The sequence below is a fragment of the Gymnoscopelus microlampas genome (genome assembly GCF_963454915.1).
Source record: "Gymnoscopelus microlampas genome assembly, chromosome: 13".
NCBI classification, from domain to species: domain Eukaryota; kingdom Metazoa; phylum Chordata; class Actinopteri; order Myctophiformes; family Myctophidae; genus Gymnoscopelus; species Gymnoscopelus microlampas.
The window spans coordinates 14,015,966-14,034,572 of NC_139950.1; the positions used below are offsets into that span (position 1 = coordinate 14,015,966).

The 18,607-nt window shown below is 41.9% G+C and overlaps 3 protein-coding genes across 3 annotated transcripts; all 3 read left to right on the forward strand.

The window, feature by feature from the left end:
• Nucleotides 1–2,923: 2,923 nt before the first annotated feature.
• Nucleotides 2,924–7,262, forward strand: LOC311058554 (uncharacterized protein; the record flags this gene model as incomplete). Its single annotated transcript, XM_084076017.1, has 4 exons — nt 2,924–3,021; nt 4,695–5,342; nt 6,966–7,156; nt 7,231–7,262. The coding sequence occupies exons 2-4, from the start codon at nt 4,699–4,701 to the stop codon at nt 7,260–7,262; spliced, it is 867 nt and encodes a 288-aa protein (XP_083932143.1). The 5' UTR covers nt 2,924–3,021; nt 4,695–4,698.
• Nucleotides 7,263–11,063: 3,801 nt separating this feature from the next.
• Nucleotides 11,064–12,107, forward strand: LOC311058555 (putative E3 ubiquitin-protein ligase makorin-1; the record flags this gene model as incomplete). The annotated part of the gene is made up of 1 exon (XM_084076018.1): nt 11,064–12,107. One exon carries the CDS (start codon nt 11,064–11,066, stop codon nt 12,105–12,107), a length of 1,044 nt encoding a protein of 347 aa, XP_083932144.1.
• Nucleotides 12,108–14,407: 2,300 nt separating this feature from the next.
• Nucleotides 14,408–15,691, forward strand: LOC311058556 (phosphatidate cytidylyltransferase 2-like; the record flags this gene model as incomplete). The annotated part of the gene is made up of 1 exon (XM_084076019.1): nt 14,408–15,691. One exon carries the CDS (start codon nt 14,408–14,410, stop codon nt 15,689–15,691), a length of 1,284 nt encoding a protein of 427 aa, XP_083932145.1.
• Between the last annotated feature and the right edge of the window lie 2,916 nt (nt 15,692–18,607).

Genomic DNA, 18,607 nt, shown 5'->3' on the forward strand with positions numbered 1-18,607 from the left:
ATCTTCTTGCTATTTTAAGTATTTAATTAACTCATTAAAGCCGGGAAAGCATCTGTGTCATTTTAGATTTTACCTATGTATACAGCACATTGGTTGGCTATTCAAAAATAGCAGATATACAAGCTCATAGTGTGTAACTTTGTGCCACGCTAATGTGTGCAAATCTGTATATGCTTTTAGTTCAAATCTTTGCTTCTGGAAGTCCCTGGAATAAAATATTTTGAGAATACAAATACATACATACATATCATTTTGGGGGGTCCTTGAAATGAAACAGTTTGAGAACCACTGATATAGACACATAAGTTTTTTTCTGAAAACTGTTTTCTGAAGACATTTTTAGAATCGGCCTCGGGTCTTAATGGAGTAAAGAGACTGCAGAACTCTGTCACACACAGGTTAGTCTCGCGTAGCCAGACCCCACAGAAAATGAAAAACAGCGACCTCTGCTTTTCTGATATTCTGTGGAGTCTGGCAGGAGTATAATGTTAGACTAGAGCGCAGGGAAACACCGGTTTCATGTCTGCCTATAGCGCATCACTTCCGGTTGGTGCGACCATGTTTTCATTCCCACTAACAATATTTCTACACGGAACACTAACACCACTTCTCCCAGAGAACATGGATGGTTTTGGTTATAAGCCCACTTGTTTCTATGATGAAAGAGTAATTTAAAATGTGAATATCTTTCCGTGGTTTTGTCCGCTCCGAGGACACTATTGTTAAATTAGTTTCGGCTAGTTTCGAGGGGGGGAGGGTGGATCATGGTGGATGGACACGTGAATCCCGCCCACTACATTTGATTGGGTAAAGCGCGGCCCACTTCCTGATCTGAAGGCACGCCCACTTTTAGCCAATGCGCACTGGTTAGGACGAACCGCTCCGACAGATTCCACCGCAGGTCGGAATCTGTTCTTGAGAGATTACACACAGGTTTAAGGTTTATTCTAAAGGTTAAGCTACAGCAGCAGATAAAGTAATTAAACCCACCCCCGACTTAAATCAGTTGCAACATTAAAGTGATGAACACATAATGCATTAATTACAATCCAATATTGTGAAATGGGCCATTCTGTGAACATCTTGTGTGCAGGGTACATAAGAGTAAAATGTGTTTGCTCTGGTTCCCAGAAATTGTAGTAATACTTTTATACGTTAACTCAAAAGTGACATTTGGAATACAGGACTTTTGCTTTTAACAGATCATTTCCACAGTGTGTTATTGCTTTTATTAAAAAGCTTAAAAAATTATAATAATAAAATAAATCGGAATACAAACCAACGGATACAGTATGGGTAGGTGGGCACTAGGGACATCTGGGTACCTCGATGTAAAATTGGCTATTTTGTCCAAAATGTTAAATGATAAAATATTTGAAAAATGGTCTTAAATAATGTAAAGTATGCATTATGTGAACATGCATGGTACATCATTATCAGACAGATCAGGATAATGTTATCCTGCAACTTCTTGTTTATGCACCAAAATGACTGGATATACAGGTTTTGTAGCGATTTGTAGTAGAAATATTTGAAATGTTTAAGCATGTTCTAATATAGCCTTGGAACACAAGACGGTCATCTGTAATAATGATATGGCAGTCTTGTATCAAGGCTAGTTATAATCATTTATACTATACTTGATCTAAAGGGCAAGAACACTTTGGTAGAGGTTTGGGTTGTGTAGTTACTTGCCATGATGTAACTCCAAAGGTGGACAAGAAATAAAAAATAATTGCTCCATTGATTAGAAATTGATCATTCAAAATATGCTCCTCATTGACATACATTGTATGCTGAAACAGCTCTCAAACTCACTCTTTTAGCCCATAAATGAACCCAAACAAATATGATTCAGACAATATAGAACATCACCAAACCCAGTACTGTTTTTTTTTAAATAAAAATCTAAGTAAGTACAAAAATATTTTCCAAAAATTGTATTTAACATTTTCGACCAAATAGCCCGTCAAGGTTCCAGATGTCCCTAGTGCCCACCTATCCTGTACCCAGATGTCCCTAGTGCCCACCTATCCTGTACCCAGATGTCCCTAGTGCCCACCTATCCTGTACCCAGATGTCCCTAGTGCCCACCTATCCTGTATCCAGATGTCCCTAGTGCCCACCTATCCTGTACCTAGCTCTGGTTCAGAGCGTTAGTGAGTTCCCACTAACGCTCTGAACCAGAGCTATCCTGTACCCAGATGTCCCTATGCCCACCTATCCTCAGTGTACCCAGATGTCCCTAATGCCCACCTATCCTGTACCCAGATGTCCCTGGTGCCCACCTATCCTGTACCTAGACCGATGTCCCTAATGCCCACCTATCAATGTACACGGAAACCGTTTGCGTCTTGTATTGTACCGCCAGACTCACCCAATGACAGCAGAAACACACGCTGTTGTTTGTTTATGTGTGTGTGTTCATAACTTTAGTATCTATAGCAAACACGTTGATAAACTTATTTTCGGGATTTTACCCTTATTTTTAACTGTATGGATTTGACTTGTTGTGATTGTAAACAAACTTCCCTCCAACGCCGCATAGATATGACGTAGATGTTTCCTATTGGTTACGCAGGGATATGACGTAGTTGCGTCCTATTGGTCGCAAGGATATGCGGTAGCTGGGTCCTATTGGTTCAAAGCACGTCGCCCGGCTGCGTTCCATTCCAAACTCAACAACACTTCCTCTAACCTCGAGCGGTTACAAGCTACAAGTTCCAACCAGTGTTGCCATGTCTGTTTATTGTAAGCGACTTTGGGCTTCTTTTTCTGTAAAATTGCTTAAAGTATTGCTATATTTTAAGCCCCCCATTGTAGATCTGCTATTTTCAAATAGCCGATGCATATTACACTGTAGGTTCTCATGTGGCATAATAGTCGCTTCTTTTAGAGTCGTTTGCATAGACCTGGTTGCTTATTTCTCTCTCGCAAAATCTGGCAACACTGGTTCCAACACACTGGTCTGCTCTGCTGCTCCATTGGAAAGTTATTTTACGTTACAAGCTTTATTAATCGGTAAGTACATGTTTGGAGAAATGCAAAACATTATATTAATATAGTCCTTTAGCATTTGAAGGCACATTTCGTGTAAACAAACATTTTGACTATGTTCTTTTGTAAGAAATGCTACTACTAGTGATGTTATGGATTCTCTTTATGTCTGGAAGGTTAAGCTAACTATCTTAGTAGCCTTGGATCAAGACTATCATGTATTTGATTGATTTTTACATTTTTATATCTACGATAGTCTTCGCCTGCACCCGCAGTGCATTCTGCACTTTCACCAGTAAAGCCCGTATTTCTCCGTACATGTACAAAGAAAATATATAAGGTGCTTACCCGGTTGCCCCAAATGTTAACTCGCGCTTCGGAGTCTTTGTGTAATGTATTAGTCCGTATTTTTCAATAGATATGTGTTTTAATCCCGTCTGTGTCGGATTTTGTCGGAAGTTCCCTGTATTCTGGACGGTAGTGACGAGGCGTATGTGGTCCGGTGAAAGCCGGAATTACACTCAATGTAAACAGGAAATATACGAGGGGGGAATGGCGTTCGGCCATAGACGGGAATAAAACACATATTTATTTAAAAATATGGACTAATACATTGCATAAAGACGCCGAAGCCTCAGTTAACATTTGGGGAAACCGGACCAGCACCTATTGTTTGTACATGTACGGAGAAGTACGTGCTGTCGTGCTTTACTGGTGAAAGTGCAGGATGCACTGGGGGGTGCAGGACAAGACTATAGTAGATACGAAAGACTCGATACAAAATCATCTATGATGGTCTTAATCCAAGGCTACTATCTTATGTTAGATTGCTAGATAAATATTTGCAGAAAAGGCTCAGTTATAATTTTGTGTATAATTTTGCCCCTAACAGTTTAGGGTAACAAGAGGGGGGAATCTTTGACCAATCTGCTGAATTAAAAGTGTTTTATCACTTGCAGCTACTAAGATAAATACACCATATTTTTTGTAAGACAAGTTAGTGATGGAGGCAATCATAATGTCAATTGTCTTACTGTAAGAAAGGCTATTGCATTCATCACTTACTGTATAGCTTAGCTAAAGAGGGATCTTACAGGCCAATTAAGGACCCCTACAGAGACCCCAAGAGAGATGAAGGGATGAAGGGACCCCTGTTGGCACATCACATAAATTGTGAGCTTGCAGATCGGCTATTTTTGGTGAATGTTCCCCTCAGAATAGGGTAGAGTTCCAAGTGGTTCATGTAAAAAAAAGTTCTTATCATACAAAGATTTGGCAAGTTGGCAGTGCCCTGTAGCAACTCTTATGGACCCTCTAAGGATCCCAGACCCCCTGTTGAAGACCCATGATATACTGCATTTCTGTCATAAAGACATTGATCAGTCTTTGAATACTTCAGTAATACTTTGTATTGTTATCAGTTATCCAGCTAACGTGGCTTATCATTGTGATTAGCGAATCAGTGACCTCTCAGTTAATGAGCTGTATAACAATATATCTCTTTAACTCACTTACAGTTTTCATCTCTACCACACACCTGTCTGTTGGCCTGCCTGCCTGCTACCTGTCTGTTGGCCTGCCTGTGTCGGCGACACCACATTCTATAATATTGTACCGTAGTAATGAATCACCTAAAATGCCTTTGTGTGGTGGTCGTTATATAATTATTTGACAGCTTATTTTCTTTTGTATTTCAGTGAAATGGAGTCTCACTGGCTGCAGGGGATCGAACGCTCTCTCCGCAGAGAAAGAAACCTTGATGTTAAAAGGACGGTACACATCATGCCCCAGAATGAGACTCGAGACGAGTTCATGGACAGGCACCTGACTCAATTAGAAGACAAAGGTGTCGGGAAATTCTCAGCGATGAACAAAAGGGGAGTGGACAAGATCCAGTGGCGCTGCGAGAGAGCCACCAAGTGTAAAGGGAAGTCGACCGGAGATCCCGCAACCACCCGGGCCAACAGCTGCGGAGCCTATGTGTCGTTTACGTTTGTCGACAAAAACACGTTCAACAGCTGCATTGTGCGCCTAAAGGACAAGCACTCTGGACATCATCATGATGTCGTTATCAACAATCCCCAGGAGGGCTGTTCGGATCGGATTGTCGGTGATGTGATTTCCGACGCCACCGCTCATCAGCTGGGGGATTCCTATGGAGAAATCTCCACACAGCATTCTCCCTCTACCACTACTGCTGCTGCTGCTGCTGCCACCACCAATACCGACAACACCACTGCCACCACCACTACCTCACACACAACAGCGCTCGCCCTCCCCACCCCTACCATTTTTAAAGAAATCGCTATGATTCTCCCTTGTTTATCCGGTGGTAAAAAGAGAAGGTATGATTTGCCTAGCTGTATTTTGATATTAACCCATTCAATCCGGGAACGCATCTATCTAATGTCTTCTAAATCCTAACGGGTTTCTGAAAAACGTATGTTGCTATATCAGTGGTGCTTTTTCATGTCAAGGACCCCCAAAGTTATATGTGTATTTGTCCGCCGACCCCCATCTCAAAATATTTAGTTCCAGGGAGGGACCCCCAGAAGCAAAGATTTGAGTTACAAATGTTTGCTTTAAAAAAAAAAAAAGTGAATAGCCAAAGTATAAAGTTCCGTTCCCGCATAATGACTACATTTTGGACCTCTAGCACTATTTCACAATTACCTTCTTATTTCCTACTTATCCTTGCTACTTATTTTCAATCAGAATATTTTATCTGCATGATACATACTGTCCTTTATACCCCCCCCATCATTGTTATCTACGCAGGAAATAGGGCTCTTAGTAATTTGGATTTCTATAGCACTTAAAACTCTGTGACTTTACAGTAAGTAAGGCAGGGGTATTCAACGTTTTTTTTTAGGTCAAGGACCCAATACCTGAGAAAGAGATGAAGCAGGGACCCCCACTACATATTGGATTCATGTTAAATGTGTGTTTTCAGACATTTAACCACTTAAACCCTCAATACTTTGTAAACTTGACCTTTGGCTCGGTACTTGGTCTGCTCTTTTTTCCCCCTGTACACCAAACCTCTTTGCCGAAAATAGCCGATCCGTTGTGAGCTTATAGATCTGCTATTTTTGGCTAATGTTCCCCCCAGAATAGGGATGTGAAAAAAAACAAGGATCCCTATCACAAAAATAGATTTGTTGGAACCCCTACAGTATCTCTGAGGACCCCCTAGGGTCCCGGACCCCCTGTTGAAGACCCCTGCACTAAGGGGACAATTGTAACAGAAACACACAAGGACAGATGTGGGGGACAGAAGGTAGTGGAGAAGAGAAGGATCTTGAGGTGGAATTGAAAAATTGAGACTGAAAGAGACTCTGACAGTCCCTAATGTCTTGGTTGAGGGAGTTCCAGAGCATGGGAACTGCCCTGGAGAAGGCTCTCTCTGTCCCCAAAGGATGGACATAGACAAGGCACAGAGAATGTATTAATTAGACCAGTGTTTCTCAAAATGTGGCCTGTGAGGATATTTCAAGTAGATGGGCCCCCAAATAATTGGCAAACGCCTAGATTGTAATGATAATATAACAATCATTCATTCACAATCGATTGGCTGATCATAAAACTGAACATTCTCTGAAAATGCAACACTTTTGTGATTTCCTCCAGGGGGTTCCCCACATGATTTTGGGGGGGTCCCCAGATGACAGTAAAGTGACAATTTAACGACTTTTAGGACCTTTTTAATACCTTAAAGGAAAAAAATGAAATGAAGAAAGACCATTACTGCATCAAAAGTAATCAATTAACTATACTATAAAAACTGGTCAAACATTGGCCAAATTGACAAAAATGTACAATTGTAAAATAAGAAAGAGGCAGACATTGTGAAAGACATTGTGTCTTATATTAGACTAATGTTCTCATTTGACACAAAGCCTCGTCTTTCATGCATTGTACTGTTGTTCATGCAATGTAATGCGATCATATTCGTCCACCACACACAGATGCAACATCACAGTGGAGGAGTTGGGGCGGCGGATTGGTCCTCCGGAACGTATGTCTTTCACATCCCTCGTGGCGTACCTCAGGGCCGACAACAACATGAGGAAGGACCTCCAAGCCCAGCTGGAGGTAGCTGGGATAAAGCCCAACTTGATCACAGCCGAGACATCCCTGTTTTCTCAGCTTTGTGAAGGCAAGCTTTGTGAAGGCTTTTTTTTCTTTTTCAGAGAAAATTGTGTGCACATCCCACGCCTGCATTTAGGCCAGGTGCTGGACATCAAGGGAAGAATCAAGGATAAGAAGAAGAAAGTCCGCACACTGTTCTCAAGCTCCAAAAAAGCATACTTTTTCGACCTTCTAGGTCTTCATCAGGCAAATATGTATCTATATATCATATTTGCCTGATGAAGACCTAGAAGGTCGAAACGTTGCATAAATAAAAAGTATGTTTTTTTGGAGCTTGAGAACAGTGTGTGGACTTTCTTCTTCTTCTTATCCTTTTTTTTTCTTTTTACCATAATCTTCATAAATCACTGACACTTACCTGATTTTATTTTATTTGTTTGTTTCAGAAGAGGTAGTTGCTTTAAGCCAAAGCCTGGCTGGCCTGGTGCAAAGCCATCTTCCTTTTGAAGACCTCAATGTCATTCCCGAGGACGAGGATGAGGATCTGACTCTGGGGAGGCTGTTGGTGTTCAAGTATGTTTTACACTCAGTATACATTATGTACACTTTGCTAAAAACAGTGCTTCTCAAACGTTTTTGTGTCAAGGAAATTGATATGCATTTGGCCATGGACCCTCATCTGAAAATGTTTTGTGCCAGGGACCCCCAGAAGAGAAGATTTGTGTTAAAAGCATTCTAAAATAATAAAAAATCTTCCAAACATTTTCACGATTTTTCAGACTAACTGAATAGAGCATGGAATAGACATGCTTAAATAGTGCATGGCATTTCAATCCAGTTCCTGAAGTTTTAAAGAATGCATAAAGCAGCCCTCTGCTAGCTATAACGTCGCTGTCGGATGAGGACCATGTATGTCCAAAACCGTTTCTTTTTGTATTACTATTTAAAAAAAATATATATATATATAGTGAAAATAGCCAATCTACAAGCTCACAACGTGTTGCATCGTGACACGTTGTGAGCTTGTAGATCTGCTCTTTTCACTACTTTTGTGTTACCCTGTTGTATGACGAAGTAGGGCTTTAATTTAGAAAGAAAATGTGGCGATACGAAATATGGAGATACAAGGTTTATGCCCGACAGCAACGATATGCCAAAATATAATTCACTATGGAAGTCCAAAGAGACATTTAAAAGGATGAAAGTGTGCAGAGCATACATCACAATACAATACATCAGTGGTTCCCAAACGGTTGGGACTCCCAGGGGGTCCCCAAATTATTTTGGGGGGTCCCCAGATGATTAGCTTAATGTGCAACATTCTTTTCTCACTCAACAGTAAACAAACCAACATACAGTATAAGTGTATACAGGCTATCTGCACATTTCTAAACTTACAATTTAATCACTTTTAAAACCTTTTTTATACCAAATTGTCAAATATTACTTAAGACAAACATTGTGAAAATATCCAAACTACAAGCTCACAACGCCTCACACTTTTAGCTCGGCTATTTTCACAATATTTATCTTTGGAACCGAGTCAAACTAAATGTAATGCCTACAATTCCAAGTGCTTGTCAGGGTAGGGGGTTCAAATATGATTATTTTGGTGGGTCGCGGTCTGAAAGGTTTTGGAACCCTTGCAATGCATGACAACACACACAGTGTGCAATGTGCACACATCACTGAATTCCATGCTCCATGTCTATTGACATAATTTGGTATGTGGTGTACAATGCTTCTCACAGTCATTACTGTATTATATTCATTACAGGTCCCACCTGAGGAGCGGCATGGAAGCCATTAAAAACAAGGCGCAAGCTGTGGACCTGGCCTCTCACGGATTTATGTCCAAAGTGTTGGACCTAACACTGTCCATATTTGACAAATGTATAGAAAACCAAATGAACAGTTTAAAACAAAATGAAGTAGTTGGGTAACTCAAGTCATGGGCTATCCAACTGCTGTTTGTTTTTTCTCGATAAAGAGGAATGATTCCTCTTTATCGAGAAAAAACAAACAGCAGAAGGAATGTGAAGGACCGACGGTCCAAAGAGCTTTGCATTTTGTTGTTTCCGAAGCACACAGTCAACGTTTTTTTTGGTCTCCTTGCTGTCGAGTTCTATTTTATATGAGGACATTTCTAATTTATTTTATACTTTTATGTACTGTATGATATTTTTTCAGGAAATGGAAGAAAAGAGACTGTGTTCCAATGTAGCTATTTAGTCACATGCTTTTGTTAATACTTAAAACCACTTTCACTTTCAAAAGTAGTGAAAATATCAACTCTATATTGTGGTTTTCATTGTGATCTGGATCAAAGCAAAGCAAGCACCAGTGGTGGACAAACTACTCAACCACAGTACTTGAGTCAGAGTATAGATACCCCGAGTCCTGGTCAAATATTACTCCACAGCAAGTGAAAGTTGCTCAGTCAAATTTGTACTTGAGTTACAAATTTGACTGGAGTATATCTGCTGATTCACTATACAGTATTTGTTATTGGGCACAAGTGGTTAACTCGATAATTCATAATGTACTTTTTTTCCTTTCCTAGAAATGGGGTGGAGTGAAAAGTACAATATTTTCCTTTGAGATGTAGTGAAAGTATCCGAAAATACAAAAAAAAAAGTAACAGTACTCAAGTAAATGTACTTCGTTACTGTCAGTGTCAACCACTGGCAAGCACAAAGTCCATTTGTGTTGTTACATTTTGAAATGTTTGAGTCATTGTGACTAAGCAGCAGTAGATTAAACAAAATAAACATCAAGGATGTAAAAGGTGTGATGAGTCATTTTAATGTCATTGTTAAGTATTACACACAGGGTGGAAACCTTCATTTTGGCAATAAATAGCAAAAGTAGCAGAGCTTTCGGATCTACTACTTTTGATGCTTTTGTGTGACTCTGTAGTATGATCAAGTAGGGCGTTCATTTACGAAAAAGTTCAAATTAAAGTTAATATATGGAGATAAGAGGTTTCTGCCCGACAGCAATGATATATGCCCCATTATGGCTGGTAGTGTGCTTGGGGTCTGCCCTGTGTTCCCTCTCAGCTTAGGGTTGTGTTAGGACAGAGGTAGGCAACCTGCTGCTCTACAGCCTCTCCATTGGCTCCCTGTTGCTTTGGTGGGGAAATCAATAATATGGAAATGAATATCGGTTAACGTTTAACATTTTAATGTATCATAGTTGTTATTCTTGCACTTTCCAACTGTAAAAACAAAAACATCGGAATAGAATGGTGTGTGGACAGATTTGTCCTCAGCATTATTTTAAAGAAATAATGTTTTTGTGGCTATTGATTACTATTTCACTGTTGCTCTGACAAAAGAAAGATTTCAAGTGCTTGCTTCCATATTGTTTTCTCCGTCTCGTTTACCACCTCCAAATGTCCTTTGAAAAGAACAAATGCTGAATTGTGAATAAGGTCTAACACTATACTGTATAGTGCTATATTTAACTCTGAGTTACAGATGCGTAAGGGTCCGCTAGGTTCCATTTGTACACTCTCAGGGTTAGGATTTTACAGTGTAGAATGAGGGACGCATCATAGAACATTTTATCAAATGAGAGTCTGTGGCCTAATGCATACCAAACAGGTTTGGTATGCTTGATATTAAAAAGTTTGAGAACCAGTGCTTTTAAGTCATTATAATACTAACGCAATAGAAAATGGACTCATCCTTCATATATCAGCCTTTTACTATTTGTACAATCAAAAAGCCTCATTGTGCTGAATAGAAGTTCAGAAACTCCCACCCATCATACCTGCTGCCCACACACAGCAAGAAGTCACATTTTTGAGCCACAGTTTGTGCTAAGTCTGTGTTACGTCACACCCTGTGCATATATAACAACGACCAGTTGGGTGTGCACACCCATTATATATTATAGTACAGTTTAATGGTAGTTTATTTCTACATTTTTAAAATATAGTGCTCCCTTCCACTTGCACCTCAGACCTCATGCCCAGTGCACCACCCCATGGCTTAGGGGATGTGGACTGGGTCAATGCTGCAGAGTTTGTGCCAGGGCAGCCCTACACCAGACGCGCTGACCCCGTGAACGCAGAGAGTCCCGTCCCTCTCGTTGAGGATTTTGAGACGGACAGGGCTGTTATCGACAAAGAACTGAGGACCCAGCTGTGTCCATACGCTGCTGAATTTGTGCCAGGGCAGCCCTACAGCGGACGGGCTGAGCCTGCGAAGATTCCTGAGAAAGACCCGAAGAACCAGCTGTGTCCACACGCTGTGCTGGGCGAGTGCTGCTTAGGGCTTGGCTGTGCTTACCTCCACGGTGACGTCTGTGACATGTGTGGCCTGCGAGCGCTCCATCCCACAGACGACGCCCGGCGTTCGGAGCACACCAAGGCTTGCATCGAGGCCCACGAAAAGGACATGGAGATTTCCTTCGCCATCCAGCGCAGCAGGGACATGATGTGTGGCGTGTGCATGGAGGTGGTGTTCGAGAAGGCCAGAGCCAGAGAGCGCCGCTTCGGAATCCTCTCCAACTGCAGCCACTGCTACTGTCTCCGGTGCATCCGCCGGTGGAGGAGCGCCAAGCAGTTCAAGAGGAATATCACCAAGTCTTGCCCCGAGTGTCGAATCACGTCCAACTTTGTCATCCCCAGTGAGTACTGGGTCAAAGACAAGGATGACAAGGGGAAGCTCATCCAGAAGTACAAGGACAGCATGGGGAGTAAACCATGTCGATATTTTGCAGAGGGCCGGGGATCCTGCCCATTCACCTCAAACTGTTTCTACAAGCACGCCTTCCCCGACGGTCGCCTGGAAGAAGAACAACCCAGGTGGAAGCAGCCGGGATCCAGCAGATGGAGGCAGAAGAAGATGGTAACGTTGGATGAGATGCTTCTCATGCTAATGGCCGTGGGCACCGATGATGACACGGATTCCGAGTACGAATACTTGTTTCATGAGGAGATCTGGGCCATAGCACCCCTACCCTACAAACCACAGTCAACCCTGCACCCACACCTAACCCGACTCTAACCTAAGTCTGGAAGGTAGCAAAGCTTGAATCATTTTTGTTATAGCCTATACATAATGGAATAGCATTCTTGTTTGTTTATTTGTTTGTCAGATTTGCTTTTATTTGGTTTTACTCAATTTATTTGACTTATCTTGTACAGTCTGGCTAATGTGTTGTAGTCCAAATAAATGAAATTGGGCTGTAAAAAAAGAAACCGCCCTCCAGAAGCAAGTTGATTAATTTGTACATGAGGCTGCAGTAACAGTAAAGCAGCATTTAGTAAAACAAAGTTGATAACTCTATGTGAATCGGAGGATGCACATGGTACTAACCGTACTCTATCCTCCCCCCAACAGTGGGGAGTTGCGAAACATAAATACATGAATTGTATTTCTTTATTTTTTTTACAAAACAAAAAATACCCCCAAAAATATTATCTCTCAAAAATCCAACCCTACGTCCCCGTCGTGAGAGTTGGAAACAGGTAACGCTGACTAACAGGGCTCTGGTAAAACTGCATAGAGGCTAATAATCACTTGTGTGCAGTGGAAAACATTTAGATCACCTAAACATTGAATGAATGTCAACGCCATTGTGAACCTGGGAACAGAAGGCTGTGTGATGCTGTTTCATCTGGATGTCCATACAGCAGTGATTCTCAACCTTTTTTTATCTCAAGGACCCCCATTTGGTATGATTTTTATTTCTGAGACCTCAGTCTACACTTATTCTGGGACCCCAATCAACACTTATTTGAACGCTAAGAGTGTAAGAATGGAACCCCCATTCGTACGCTCTCAGAGTTACACACCCGTAAAGGTTCATTTGGTTCCTAACTATCAATCATTTTCCCCCGGAAGCCCCCTCAAGAACCCGCAGGGGTCACTGTTTCTCAACATGTTTTTCGTGTTGAGAAACAGTGAACAGAATGGTTTCACCACTGAACAGCCTGACCTGTCCAACCACAGGTTTCAGTCCAAGGAGTGACAGCTTGTACCTTCTTCTCATCTCTGCTAAGTTTTCCGTCTTCTCACTACCTCCAAGGAGCGTTCCCATTCCTTAAAGCGAACCCGATTGATTTCTTTCGTCTAAGGTGGCGAAGACAACTGTGGAGTGGAGGACGCAAGGATGGAGGTTTGAGTATTGGGACATACACTGTCATAGTCTGCCACCTCTGTCCCTCCCAATTCACCTAATTCCTCCCATCGACCCTTTGTCCCATGGTCCTGTCCCTCTTCACACCCATTGGTTGCTGTTGCTTGGTTGGACAAAAGTCCTCGCTACCATTGAAAAAACATGTGTTTGTCACTTGCCACATATTGATATTTAATATTTAATTCTTATTTTAAACTTGGCCTCAGTAAAGTGAAGCATCTTGGGTGCGGTATTGTCTTTTTTCCAAAAACTGGATATTTTTTTTATCTTTTTGCAATCTCTGCATAAACAGCAAGGAGGCAGAACCAAGCCGGAAGCCTGTTGATTAGTCGGTCAGGGACCAATCAGAAGGCTGACAAAGGGACTCACCTGTGAGGTCCATCTCATCCTGGTTGGCTTAACAACTCTGAGACTATCAAGTCTTCTGTTGTAGCCTATTGAGTATATGTTTATTTTTTGTATGTTCTTTCAATGTGTGCTTTATGTCTGTCTAAGTAAAGTCTAGTCTAGTCTACTTTTAATTCTTGTCTTGAGTTTGGGGTTCGAGTTGTTCAGGTTGGGGTTCTGCATTTGAGTTCACCGGTTGAGTTAGTGACGCACGCGCACGTACAAAGATAATGTTGATAACATCAGGTATCTACATATATGACACAGACAGAGAGATGATCTGTGGATTAACAGAACTGTAGATTCCACACATTTAGAGAAATACACTAGTGCAGTACTATCATGTGTACTATGACATCAGTACTGTGACATCATCAGGCTTGTGTGCAGTGCCTGTTGCCAGAGGCCAGTCTATGATGTCAGTAGAAGTCACATGTAGCTTTACCACTTCTGTCATTATAGCCGAAAGTTCCTAAAATCAAAAAGTAGATTTTTTACACGCACAGGCACATATAGGTGGTGAAGAATTGCAAGCAAGAGTTTGTTAATACCAGCATCACATTGAAGAGTTTAAAACGTGTTTGCTCACAGCAGGACAGAGTTTGCATGCTCACAAGTCCATATTCGGGCAACGGTTTCTGCCACTTCAGTGTTACGTCACGCCTAAGGCATATAGGCAAGGTATATATGTATGCAATACCTTTGAGAATGTGTCATATCCGTGAATCTGAATCCGTGACTATTGCTTAAACTATAAATGCTCCGCGTAAATGTCAAGATGACAGAGCGAAGGCACCATGAGACGTCAGTCGACCAACAACAGGAGCAGAACAAACCCGCTGACAACACCCCCAATGTTTTAAATAAGGCCCTGTCTGGACTCACCCCGCGATGGAGGGACTGGTGGGTGCGATGGATTGTGGCCTGGGGTCTGACGTTCATCTTCTTTCTAACAACCTACCTGGGCCCTGTTGCATTCATGCTGGCTGTGCTGGTTGTCCAGATTACGTGCTTCCGCGAGATCATCACCATTGGATACAGTGTGTACCACTCCTACCACCTGCCCTGGTTCAGAACACTCAGCTGGTACTTCCTGCTGTGTGTGAACTACTTCTTCTACGGCGAGACGGTGACCGATTACTTCTTCACCTGGGTGCAGAGGGAGGAGCCACTGCGCATCCTCAGCCAATACCACCGCTTCATCTCCTTCACCCTCTACCTCGCTGGTTTCTGCATGTTCGTGCTGAGTCTGAAGAAGAAGCATTACCGTCTACAGTTCTACATGTTCGGTTGGACTCACGTGACTCTGCTCATAATAGTGACCCAGTCTCACCTCATCATCCACAACCTGTTTGAGGGAATGATCTGGTTCATCGTGCCCATATCCTGCGTGATCTGCAACGATGTCATGGCCTACATGTTTGGCTTCTTCTTTGGACGCACCCCGCTCATCAAGTTGTCACCTAAAAAGACGTGGGAGGGCTTCATCGGTGGTTTTTTCTCCACTATTGTGTTTGGAATCTTGTTATCTTACGGAATGTCAGGCTTCCGCTACTTTGTGTGTCCGGTGGAGTTCAACAATGACTCCAATAGTTTCCAGGTGGACTGTGAGCCCTCAGAGCTCTTCCAGCTACGGGACTATGCTCTACCTGGCGTAGTGGAGTCTGTGACCGGATGGAGCACGGTACGTCTGTACCCATTTCAGATCCACAGCATCGCCCTCTCCGCCTTCGCCTCCATTTTGGGACCCTTTGGCGGTTTCTTTGCCAGTGGTTTCAAAAGGGCCTTCAAGATCAAGGATTTTGCTAACACGATTCCCGGTCACGGTGGGATCGTGGATCGATTTGACTGCCAGTACCTCATGGCCACTTTTGTAAATGTGTACATCGCCAGTTTCATCAGGGGTCCCAACCCTGCTAAAGTGTTCCAGCAGCTCCTGACCCTCGGCCCAGAACAGCAGGTCTTCATCTTCAACTCCCTCAAAACGCATCTGACTGAGAAGGGCCTGCTGCCAATGCTGGAGGCAAGCAGCTTCCTAGGGCCCCTCGACCCCGTACACTGACACCCCCAGGTGCTCACATCTGCTGAGGTAGGTGCAACTAGCCTCTCCTGGAGTTCTGAGGACCCCTGCGGTGTTGGCGTTAGCAAGACCACATAGAGAAAGAAAACAGTCTAGAAACTAGAGAGACTACATCATCAATTTGAGTTAGTGAATTACTATCTCTGTATAAGCTACTCATTGATGCCACTTTTGCAGTCAGGTGTACATTTCTACCATACATGGGATATCTTCTACAGATATTATTTTGTGTGAATGCATAATCTATTTTATGGCGTGGATCTACAGCCGTCTAGGAGAGGGTCTGTGAGTCTGTCTGGAGATCATCTCGGATGGGGCTCGTATTCTGCTGAAAACCCACCCAAATGTGTGTCTCATAGATGATCCACACTGGAGCCCGAGTCCAGTGTAGATCTGAGATCTACATTGAAGCCAAGTGTTCCACATGATTCTATATTTTATGGCGTCTGTCTGTATCCAGGGACAATTTTGCAAACGGTGAGACTGCTGATCAACACCACATTTCTTGTGCACATTGCCAGTAGACCGATGAAGCACTTCCACATATTCACATGTATTATATTTTTTGATTATTTAACTTTAATTGTATAATAAAAAGAATCCTAATAATGATGGAAGTCAAATAGGAATCTGATCGGAATTTGGAGCCATGCATCATCGATGACATCACAGGCTGGCCACATGGAGTGCGAGATCCACATGATCCGATTTTCGTTTTAATGCACTGCTACGACTCTTGCACTGTACACGCCACTTATTGTTCAAGGGCAGAAAGGTCACCCAAAGCCTGGCTGATCCGTGAAGCCGATGGTTTGGGTTTTCCGATCAGGGAATTAGATGCCCATGGACACAGACACAGACCCGCTGACAAGAGTGAGACAGACATTTTTAGTTCTGGACAACCGCCAGTCTGACCGAATTCCCACTCTGCACAAATCATCCCTGGGGTCATCGGCGATATACAGACAGACAGATAGACACACACAGGTTTCTTGAATTTAGATAATGGTAATGGGTTTTTATTTCCTTTTTTTTTCTGTCAGATTTGATTTCATTACTGACATCTGACTTCGTACAGTCTGGTGGTTATAGCGGTTATAGTGCTTAATCCAAATCAATTTGGTCATCAAAAGCAAATTAATACAATGCCTTGATATCAGTGAAAACTTATAGACAAAAAGGGTGTAGGCTGAAGCCTTAGCTTAATGTACGGTACCTACCCTTTTAACACTAATAACTATCATAAGGAAGGAAGGAAAATACCACAAAACTAAACAAAACTTAAACTGTAAAAAACTTAACATAGATAAAGAAAGACGTGGTCTAATATCTACGTGACTTTCATTTGAATCTCAAGCTCAGATATTTTACTTAAGTAAAAGTAGCAATACCACAATATGAAAATAGTAAAAGGCCTGTGTTCAAAATGTTACTTGACTGAAGGTGTAAAAGGCATCAAAATATACTACCAAAAGTACTAGTAACTAGTAACAAAGTAACTAGTAACTAAAGTTTTAAAATAATTGTAGTGAAGTAAAAGTACATTTGCCTCTGAGATGTAGAAGTAGAAGTAAAAGTATTGAAAATTGTAAATACTCCAGTACAGTACTTGACAAAATGTACTTTTACTTTACACCACTGGTGTCTGTCAGTACCCAGGATACTTTATGGTATTTCAAGGTCTGTCTGGCTCTCAGTCCAGTACTCTCACATAGGCATGTCCATATTTGAGAATAATCTGGACACACAAGACAGATCATTTCAACTTTATAGAATGTATGTAACTAGTCTTAGTTTTCCTGCAGAGACGTATTGTTGGGAAAATAAAAACTGCCTAAATCATTTTGATCAAAAAATTACTTAATCAGATTGTAAATCCTCATTTACCTTAACGGCAGTACTGAAATCAACGAAAGCAAAGGACCGTATGATAACTTAAATTCCTATAGCCTATAATAATCCTATACTGTCTCCTTGCTTTCCTTATGGCCATTTGCCATCGCTCGTGCAGGTCCTTGGTCTATCTCCATTGTTGTCTGCCAAAAAGTTAAAAACAATAACCAAAACAATGCAATTCCCAAACAGCAAGCTGCTGGGGATTAGTAACTTAAAGAAATCTTGCTTGCCAAAAATATATACACACAGGCTCTCCCTGTAACCCTGCTGGACCACTCTTAAAAAGAGAAAAGGCCTATAATTATATCCCATCTGTGACTGTCACAGATAAGTACACAACATACTAAGATCCTGCTGCAATCTACACTACATTTGTTGTTGATGCCGTTTTAACGGACACATGAGACCTTGTGGAGAGCATCCACATATGCAGCTGGATAAAGGATCCCATAATCAGGCTTTTGCTGCAATGGTCAAGCAGCAGCATTAAGAAATGAAACCCATCAAACTGGTGCCTACCCTGCAATGCTTTGGTCAATGCTCATACAACGGTGCATCACCTGAGGGCAGGTCCACTGCCTCTGTCAGACAACAGAAATGTCTACCTCCACTTACTAAATTGTGTCCAAAATGCATCCTTTTCCAACGTGTGCATTTATGATATGTATTCATAACTCTTGTAGATTCTGCTTGTAGCAAAGCATCTTTGATGTTTGTTTCACCAGAAACTCTTATCCAGAACAACTTGCGAGTCACACAAACCTATGTCCAAAACTGTCAATTTCAGCAAATGAAGAGAACCTGTGCCAATGGATCCGAAGTGTTTTTAGGCAAGCTATTGTTAATACTTTGCTCATGATTTATTAAACCCAGCGACGTAACGACTTTCACTTTAAACCTGTTCAAAAATAGCTTATCTACATGCTCAAGGTATTGTAATGAAACGGAGCTTGCACATCAGTCATTTCTGCTACTTATGTGACACTTTAGTATGCATGACAA